This window comes from Montipora foliosa, chromosome 8 (assembly GCF_036669935.1).
Source record: "Montipora foliosa isolate CH-2021 chromosome 8, ASM3666993v2, whole genome shotgun sequence".
Classification (NCBI taxonomy): Eukaryota; Metazoa; Cnidaria; class Anthozoa; order Scleractinia; family Acroporidae; genus Montipora; species Montipora foliosa.
In genome coordinates, this window is record NC_090876.1 from 20,150,962 (window position 1) to 20,160,961 (window position 10,000).

The following is a 10,000-nucleotide window of genomic DNA, read 5'->3' on the forward strand; positions in this document are numbered from 1 at the left end:
CACTTTACACAAATAAATTTCATGATTCGTGATGATTTTCTGCAGAATATACTGCGATGATGAAAATTGAGACTTACTGGCTACATGTAGCCTGCGCTCTGTCCGGCGTATCACAGCAATTGTTCAGACATGTGCACGTGGTCATGAGAGAGATCTGGGGCCTGTTTCTCGGGCCCGAAAAGCCATTTGCGAAACTGCCAAACGCTCGTTTTGGAAAGTCAATCTTTTAACATGTTTAAAAGGTAATAATAAAGAGAAAAATGACTGTGAACTTTGATGACTTAAATCCTCTCCGTTCTTGAGAAACGGGCCCCAGGGATGCGTGTCTCGAAAGTCCCGAAACTTTACAGGCCATTTTCGGGTGTCGCAATTCCCTTTGTATCTCAAGAAAGCAAGAGATTTAAGTCTTTAAACCTCACAGTTATTTTTCTTTTTGTTACCTTGAAAACACGTTAAAAGATCGGCTTTCCAAAACAAGCGGTTGGCAATTTCACAAATGGCTTTTCGGTCCCAAAAAGTGTTCGGGACTTTCGAGAAACGGGCCCCAGACCAGAGTCAAGTTATGAAAAATTGAAATCTGGCAGCTTCTGGAACTTTCCCTTCATAAATCACAAATCTAGCAGTTTTTGAACTAACATTATATGACACGCCCGGACGACTCACGGAGTTTTCAAGCTAAGAAGTTTGTTAATGGTCACTTAATACAAATGCATACCGTTTGTGTCTTCTTCCTTCCAAGCGATTAACCGATTCATTTTTGCTTCAATGTCTTTTTCAAGTTTTGACTCATTTTTTAAATAATCAGAACTTTCATAAAACCTTCAGAATTCAGAATCATGACTTTGTTTAGGTTTACCAGTTCCAGCACTTGGACATCTTTGTCTAACAAATAGAAGGAGGAATAATCTTAAAATTTGGCGTAGCTATCTCTAATGTCGTTAACTATATGCAGCTGTTTTGAGAAAGGTTCTCGAAATCCAAAAGTAAAACAAAACAAATTCGGCAGAAGTTGAAAGAGACCATCGGTAATTTTAGCAGACCAATAAGTAAAACAAAGTTAATGTTGTTGCAAAAAAGGGAAAGGAAGGCTAGTCTTCTAGCACTGGAGCGCTAATTGGGGAAACTGTAAACCAACAAATTAACGCAAATCAAATCAAATGATTGTGTTTGAAGGGAGGGGAAAAACAGAGTATCCGAAGCAGAGCTGACTGTAGAGAACCAACAAACTCATCTCACACATGACACTCACTGAGTCTGGGAATCGAACCCAAGAACAATTGGTGGAAGGCGAGTGCCCTCACCACTACGCCAGCTCTGCACTCCGGTACAAAACCTGTTAGATTTGTGATTTACGTAGGGCTCAGAAGTATCCAAATATAATCTCTCCATCGATAAATGCTGAGGACAGTGGTCGTGTTATCATGTGCTCCATTAAGGACGGTGCCTACTAATTAAAGATATTTTTTCCCCGGTGTGCGATTATGCAGGAAAATAATGTAGATCTTAACAAGTGTTGTTGAAATCCAAAAATAAAATTAGGGGTAACCACGCAGTTTTCAGAGATAATTGATGAATAAATACAAAGCAATGTATCGCATTCTTTCTCAAATTGAAGCTTAATTATCTCTCAAAAATGCATGGTTACCCCCAATTTTCTTTTTGGATACCAAGGACACTTACTAAGATCTACTTTATCCGGATAGTTTTAAACCGCGCAAAAATATCCCTGTATTAGTAAGCATCACAGATAGGAAATCCGAGTATCTCTAGATGCGCAGAACGTATGCGCAATAACAATAGAAGGCAAAGTCCTTAATCACTTTCTTTCATCGAATACAACGATGATGGGTTACAAGCAATGCACACCGTAGAACATGTCGGGCAGGGACTCGAAGATGACCAGTGAGACCGATGATAGCTCGGAAGTTTGTTTCGCACTCGCATGGCAAGTTGTCCCATGTTAACGTCGACCTTCGGCTAAAATAGGTCAATATAGGGGATTATAAAAGCGTTTTTGCGGCTTTCGTTTAACACTCCCAAGCCCGCGAGTTCAGTTTCGCATCATTCATAAATAAAAGATTTGTTTGCTTTTTTTAGCGTTCTGCAAGGGAAAGTGGAATGGAGACTACACTGATCCTAACAATCCCTTTGGATTCATATCCTGCAGCAATGGGCTTATTTACTACAGAAATTGCCCTGCTGGCTTGAGATTTAACCAGGCGCAAGATAAATGTCTTTGAATGGTCCTAGAAGCGCTTACACCCAATCTTTTCACAGCCGCGCCCTCAGTGACAAGATTAAGCAACTCTTGGACAATCATCCCACAACCTATAATGGAAATCACTTATTTCCACTTTTGAAATTGACTTTGAACAAACTGATAAATTATCTCATGATGATATTTTGATCTCTAGTACAGCTGACGAAGCAACGGTTTCAGTGGAATTTTGTCGCAGTTTGCCTCAGCTGATTAATTTGGTATTACTGATGAATTAAGATTTGGAAGCGAAAATTCGCTTAGCTACAATAATCCGAAAAATCGCCTTAAAATCTATCCTGATAATCTCCAAAAAAATGTTCTAAAAATTTCTTTTTTTTTTTTTCTTAAAATCTTGAAATTTTTCCGAAAAATCCCAAGATTTCAATGCAAAATACCAACGTTTAAAGATCCTTATAAGTTATAAGAAGCCACCAACATAACAGCTATGTAATTTTTCAGTGAGAATGTTAGTCCGCCTCTGCCATAACTAACTGTAACAGAGTTGTGGGATACGTAACTGAATGGTACAACCGCTGTGCATGAAGCCATGAAACGTCTTCGTTCTGCTCACTCTTTTATAAGCAAAAACATTATTTTCTTCTAATTCCAATTAATTTTTAACGCATTTTACAGATGTTTTTGGCTCTTTTAGCTAAGCCTAAGCGAAAATGAATTTGAAGAGGCAGAAGAAAGGAGGGATTGTCCAAAATTTCACTCAGTCAGAAAATGAGCAAGAATTAAACAACGGAAATTTTTTGGTAGGCTATCCTTAGTGCAGGAAATAAAGCTTAAATATGGCATAACAATGGTTTTCTTCTGCCTATATTTGATTGTCGATCGCGAATGACGGATTGTTGTTAACGTTGGCTAATTTCCCTCCCAGTCTCCGGCATGACATGCAACTTTGCTTTAATCGATAAAATTTACAGATACTGAATTATCTTTAACTACGCGTATAATTTCACTTTTTACGAAAGCCGATTAATTAACGCTAATCCTAGATTTAAAAATTAACCAAGGTGTTTATTTCTCTACTACCAAATGCTGTTCAATGCTGATGTTCGGCAATCTTTACATTTAGATGAAGTCAATCTCGAAAAACAAAAATATGCAAAAGAAACTTTCACTAAAAAGTTGACCGGGCTCAGGACAGTTGTTCCCTGAATCTGGTTTAATTAATGGGCATCTCTCACGAGTATCCTGTAGCTCATTGGCCGAGCATCCGAACTATCTAAGTCGGAAGGTCGAAGGTTCGACAAATGCAAAGGAGCACTCCGTTAATTTCCGAATATCCGTGGGTCATCCTCTTTACACAGATTTCTTTAACCCTGAATAGGCCATTTTCGAAATACCAAATACTCAGCTTGATAGTGGGGCAGTGAGGACAAAAACAATAGAAACACGTTGGAATAGATGTAAAAAATATTTGCATATCTTCCACTTTCCTTTGTCCTTGTCCCCTAAACCTCTCTTTCAAGCTGAATTTTAATATATCGAAAAATCCCTATCGGGCATTTCCCGCAACAAATAATCCTTTATATACTTTTTAATGCGTGCATTCGCGAAGCATAATGAGCAAGTTGTAGCGGTTAGTGTTCCCTCCTATCAGAGGTCTCGCTTCTTTTACGTCCGCTGGGCTGACGAGTACACTCGTCACAGGAAAATAGACCTCTGCCATGGGTCGAAACTCACTGTGTTGAGCATGCGCGGCGGTTACTTAGCGACCAAAGCCTCACGTGATACTTCATATGTTGTGCGGGCTAACTTAACAACAGTGGAATTACTGTAAAAGAATGCGCGAGATACAGCGGGCTCAAGTCACAGTCAGCAAACACACCATGGGGCGTGCGTTTGGAACAATGCCGTCAAAGGTTGTGGACGGCGGTTGGATCATAGTGAGTTTCGACCTATGGCAGAGATCTCTTTTCCCGTAATCGTCAGCCCAGTGAACGCAAAAGAAAAGATACCTCTGCTAGAAGGGAACGGTTAGTGGAGTCCGTAGTCACCCCATGAATCCGTTTTGTTTTAGTTTTTCCGTAATGGACTAGGACCTAGTCAGAGGTAAAAGCGAGCAACTCGTAGGTAATCACGGCTTTACCCAAATCACGTTTCACAAGGAGAACAAAATAACCTTTTTACTATTCACCGGAAATTAATAAAGTACGAAATTTACTGCTCACAAAGTAGCCGTTTACGACACATATCAACAGCGCTGACAAAGGCGACAAAGATTTCTTGACATATCGCCAATGCAAACCAGCCATTGAACAAAAGTTTTCTCCTTTATTGATGTCAATTAAACTCATAACGTGAATTGACGAAACATGCTCACGAAGAACTCTCACATCGGATCGAAAACAACTTTTATCTGGTCTGCTTCAATGGTTTAGGGCAGTGAAAAGTGAAACCGCTAATCCAATACGAATATGAACCTCTGAGTTCGCTTGGGTGATTTTTTTTGTCATTTATTCGAAGACATAATATTCGAAAGTGTAAAAAAAAAATGGGACTCTTCCAAAACTAACAAACCAGTCATTTTCAGCCGCCGCCATTACCAACTGAATGAGTGAATGGTTCGGCCATTTGCGGGTCTTGAATGTCAGGTCATTTACAAGCTCAGTTGACTGAGTCCACATTTTGTGACGCTTTTAATCTGTATTCCAAAACACGTTTGCTATTAAAGCTTTGGGTGAAAAGCAAAGATACTCTTCGTGGCGCCTTATGTTAGTAAACACGTATATACAGCGCCACGACGCCAGCAGATAGCGGCTTCATTTATCTGTACTTTGTACATTTTAAATTTCTGGCATCGTTGCTCACTTATAAATTGTTAGAGCATCTAGTCCGGAATTCCTGGGTTCGATTCCCACCCTAGTCCGAGTTTTTGTCAATTCTTGTGTGGACTCATTTCTTTGTCTGAGGCATTTCTACAACTAGCGCTCAGAAGGAATCTGTGGGATAATACGAATTACAACTTACCTCCGGGTGGGGGGGGGGGGGGGGGGGGGGTGGGTACTAAAAAAATTATACGGGTAGGCTCCGCCCTGAGGTCCGACCCCTTACCCTTTTATAAACCATTTTTGACAGAAAAGGTACCCCTTTCGTATACCTTCCATTGTCATTTTTCATATGTAGCTTTTAATAAATTAAAGCAGCCCAGTCGTAATGTATATGTGTTTGAAATATTTTAATGAACGCCTCTTTCAAATACCTAAATGACAGATTTCCCTATACCTTCTCATATACCTCGACTCATGCATGAAATGCCTAATACCCCAAGAACGAAAAGTAGCCTCACGAAGAATTGAATTAGCCAGAGATCATGTTGTTTCATGAGACCAGTCAAAGTTTATCGGGTTGACAATCAGACATGCTTTGACTCTGATTCGAAAAATAATGAATGCAACTTACTGAGTTACTATTCAAGACCCAAAAAGCCTTAGAGATAGTATTTCCTGGGCTTCCCTTCAGGGGCGCACTTGTGCACTGTGGTCTTTGTACTATCTCGGATCGGCGTGCCGCAGCATGGACTAAGTTTATCCAGAAAGTTCGGGACACCGGTGTCCTTGCTAACTTGCTACCACAGCACACAATTGTGTCCCATGGATACAATGTACGTTCAGGCACCATCAGAAAGATCGGCATGGCCTCTACTATCCGTCTCGACAAATTTATTACACATAGATATTTCTAGTAAGATGTTTCATGATAATGTATAATATCTTATTAGTACTTTGACCACTTTTTTAATTTAGCTGTTAAGCTACAAAGAGAGGAATTTAACTGATTATTATTATTATTATTATTATTATTATTATTATTATTATTATTATTATTATTCGACAGTCTTACGAGTGTCCTTATCAGGGGTGGTTTATAATGGTGATTGCACCGAGTGGAGTCCAGTTTGGTCTGAAATCATTACTGGGTTGCCAAACCCAGTCGGAATCTGGGTTTCATTTCGTGGGTTTTTTTCTTTCTTTTTTTTTTTTCCGTGTCGGGAAAAGTTTTGCCTGTCACACAGGTGCACACAGGAGAACATTTAATTATTAAACCTGTAATGGCGTCGAAAGTCATTGTAACGCGCGTGGCGTTTTAGTGCATCTTTAAACAAAATATACCCTTATGGAGCTCAAGAATGGAACGTCAATTGGATAAACAAGACAAATATATCTGGAATCTAAAAGCGGCGAGTAATGGACTTCGACAATAATTTATCGCCCGTCGAGCCGAAATCAAAGTGAGCTGTATTTCTAATATTTTACGAAGTGTGCTGTTATGTAGAACACTGAAACCAAATGGAAAATCCTCTGGTAACTTATGGGTTTAACGAAGACAGAGAAGGAATTGAATAACTTGGATCTGCACAGTCTTCCGACTTCTTCCGGTAACAGTTGTAAATTTCACTAATTCTTGTTTGTCAAATATTATTTGAAGGAAAGCTTGTTGCCTATTTTTTGCTTGATAATACAAGTAAAGGGTTTTTCAGTAAAGGGTTTGATGCTGAACACTGGTGGGAAATTTATTTAGTTGCGTTTTTGACACGGAGTGTAGTTTGACACGATTGAGGCAGCGTTTACACGTACGCGGTTTCATTTGTAACCGCATCTTTTTCGAGGCGGTTACACCTTCTGTTTACACAACACCGATGGAGACTGTTGCCAAAATCGTGTCGATTTGAAACCGCTGCCAAAAGTGGAGGGTTTTCAAAACGATGCGGTTTCATCTATCGTGCAAACAGAGAAACCGCATCGATTTGAATACGGTTACTATTTTGGCGCGAAATTTGCATTGTTCAATTCAAAATAGTGAATTTGGAACGTAGTGCAGCGCTCGCTTATACCATCACGACTTGGATTTTCAGGCAAAAACGCTTCCGTGTAAACTCTTCCAAACCGCATCGATTTTGACGCGGTTTCGAAGTCAATAAACCGTGTCGATGTGAAACCACGTTCGTGTAAACGCTGCATGGGTTTCTTGTCTTCACGCACGTAATGAAATATGACAGGTTTTTGCCTCTAATAGCAAATATGTTGTTTGTTTCAAAAAATATTTCGCTGGAAACGGTGGCCTTTATGAATTCATCATGTTGTGTAATATGCGAGCTTAACTGGATAGTTTTTATGGCAATAGTAAAGCATGTTCGTGTCAAAATAAGGTAAGCGTCTTTCTGTTGTGTTAACTTAATTCAATATAAATATACGTAACCATGTTATTCTTGTCTGCCCTAAACTTGATTTCCACTCTCAAAACTACGTCCAGAACCTACTTTTTGCGTAGAATAAGCTTTTAGAATGATGTTAATTCTTGTCTTCTGTGGTGATACTTGACGATTCTGGAACATTTTGTGAAAATATATTTATAACTGGTCACACGCTCAACTTGATCGCCCGAACTTGCCCTATTATGCTTAACATCCACTTGGCCTTTTGACATCCCGTTGAAAAAAACATTCAGATAGTAACAAACTTCTCTATTTATTAACCATTTCTTCTGCTTTTGTGCTTGTCAGCATTGTGATTTGCGATAATTCGCAAGTCTGTTTTTGTATCTCATGGATGTTCAGATTTTCCATTACATGGCCGCTCAACCTCGCGATTGTGTAAATAGGTCACCCTGAAGTCAAAATAGATACGTCCTCAGGAACTCGACAAAGAAGGCTTCCTGACCCGACAGATGAAATGTAAATATTCAGTTAAATATTACAACACAATTAAAAAACCAAAGACGTTGTTTTACTCTGAAAACGACCAACGACTAACATGCTTTCCCGTAGTCCATTCAGTTGACGCAAGGTGATGATGTGCACCTTTATGGTTGCCTAGCACGTGATCAATTTCTTCCTTTTGACAAAACATAAAAGACTGCAGAAATCTTCGACTTTTTACGATCGATTGTCATTAATCTTTCGATGAGAATTCGATTCAGAGCTATATTTAAAAACTCAGTTTTTTTTCTTTATCTGAGAAGAAATGAGTGAATTTTACTCAAGAGCGTGTTTTGTTATCTTTAAACTGAATTTATTACCAAAGCTTAAAACTAAAAGACGTCAAAATGGGACAGGATATTACAAAATAATTAAAGGTGTGAACGTGTGAGCCAAAGGGCCTCTGCTGGCGCGACATGTGGATGACCCTCAAATGGTCTTAATGACCCCCCACTTGAAAAAATGAACTGGAACCCTGCAGTTTTATTGTTTAACACGTACCACAGGCAACCCAGTGTACGCTTTTGTGGAGCGTTTTGTTCTTCTTTTTCTTGGAAAAGCTGCTAACGTCTTAGTTAGATTCAAAGTTTTATCCCAAAGTCTTACTAAATGCCGACTTGGAAGCTTTCGACTGTGTATCTCACAGTGTTTGCTAGTCAGAAAACGTGACTTTGCACACAAAAATGGCGGGCAGTTCGTAGCTCCCATTTCTATTTATGTTGGCCAATGTTTTTGGCCTCCTTTATTTTTCATGGTTGTCCAAACTATTAGCTTCAAAATCAAGAAAGAAGTTTATTTTTTTGTCATCGTTCAACTTCAAGATTTAAGCCTAGAAAATACTGAATCCGCCAAGCCCGGAGTTTATCGAAACGTTCTGGGGCTACTTTTCTGTGGTTTTAAACCCATCGAACAAACATATTTCCCTCTTCAGAGTAAACTAACAGATGCTGCTGTTAGAAATTTTCATTTGTTACCAAGAAGTGGATTATGAAAATCAGATAAACTTTTAGACATGCATGATTTGATGCTATTATGCTTTGAAGAATAGTGAATGTAACTTACATAAATATGGGTTATTGACCAAGCGTGAGGTCAAGATGGCTGGATATTCGCCTAGTTTTTTTTTTTGCGTATTTATGAACCAAGACGAAGTCTTATCTTATTTATATTTGTTATATAAGATAAGACACCAAGCGAGAAATCCCGAGCGGGTAGTAAAGCTCCGTCTGCCCGCTCGGGTAGCCAATCACAGGGCGGGATTTGGTTCATCTTTCGCGCTCATGGAGCTAGTCATATAATAATGGTAGTTAAGACGATTAAAAGACTTGTTTCAGGCCTTTATTACATGCATTTAGAAATCGCTGGTGATCATTGCAATCTGATTGGCTCTCAATAGTGCTATTTATTTACTAATTGCATTATTTTTTGTTCTAAACCGCATCTTTGCCCCCAGCCAATGAAAAAATAATACTAAAACAAAACGAACAATCAAATTTCAAAGCTTGCTTAAAATAACTAATCAAATTGCAGGAAAATGAAAGAAAAAAGTGCCGTTGTGTCGCAAATTTTGCAGCTTTTTTGTTCCCAAGTGGATTAATAAACTATAATTGGTTCTGATTAAAATCCTGTATTTGAACAATTCAATTGTGCGATTCTAAAGGGATGTATTTTGGTCTGAAATCCTACTTCTGATTTCAAATCGAATTCGCGCTGCGCTCTCGTTCAAATTTGAATCACACACATCCATAATCATCTATAACCTTCGTACACACTGGGAACCTATGCAAGGAGATGGAAGGATCTGCAGGGGCCTGTTTCTCGAAAGTCCCGAAACTTTACGGGCCATTTTCGGGTGTCACAATTCCCTATTTATCTCAAGAACGGATAGGATTTAAGTCGTCAAACTTCGCAGTCACTTTTCTTTTTGTTACCTTGAAAACATGTTAAGAGATCGGCTTTCCAAATCAAGCGGCTGCCACTTTCGCAAATGGCTTTTCGGGCTTTTCGGGACTTTCGAGAAACGGGCCCAACTG

General features: G+C 39.1%; 1 protein-coding gene across 1 annotated transcript in view; it reads left to right on the forward strand.

The window, feature by feature from the left end:
• LOC138012935 (mucin-like protein) overlaps positions 1–3,068 on the forward strand; it is a 17,421-nt gene extending 14,353 nt beyond the window's left edge. Inside the window, exon 5 of the mRNA XM_068859874.1 lies at positions 2,098–3,068. Within this exon, the coding sequence (XP_068715975.1) occupies positions 2,098–2,240 (143 nt within the window). The 3' untranslated portion in view covers positions 2,241–3,068. The remainder of the gene's footprint in view (positions 1–2,097) is intronic.
• Positions 3,069–10,000: the final 6,932 nt, after the last annotated feature.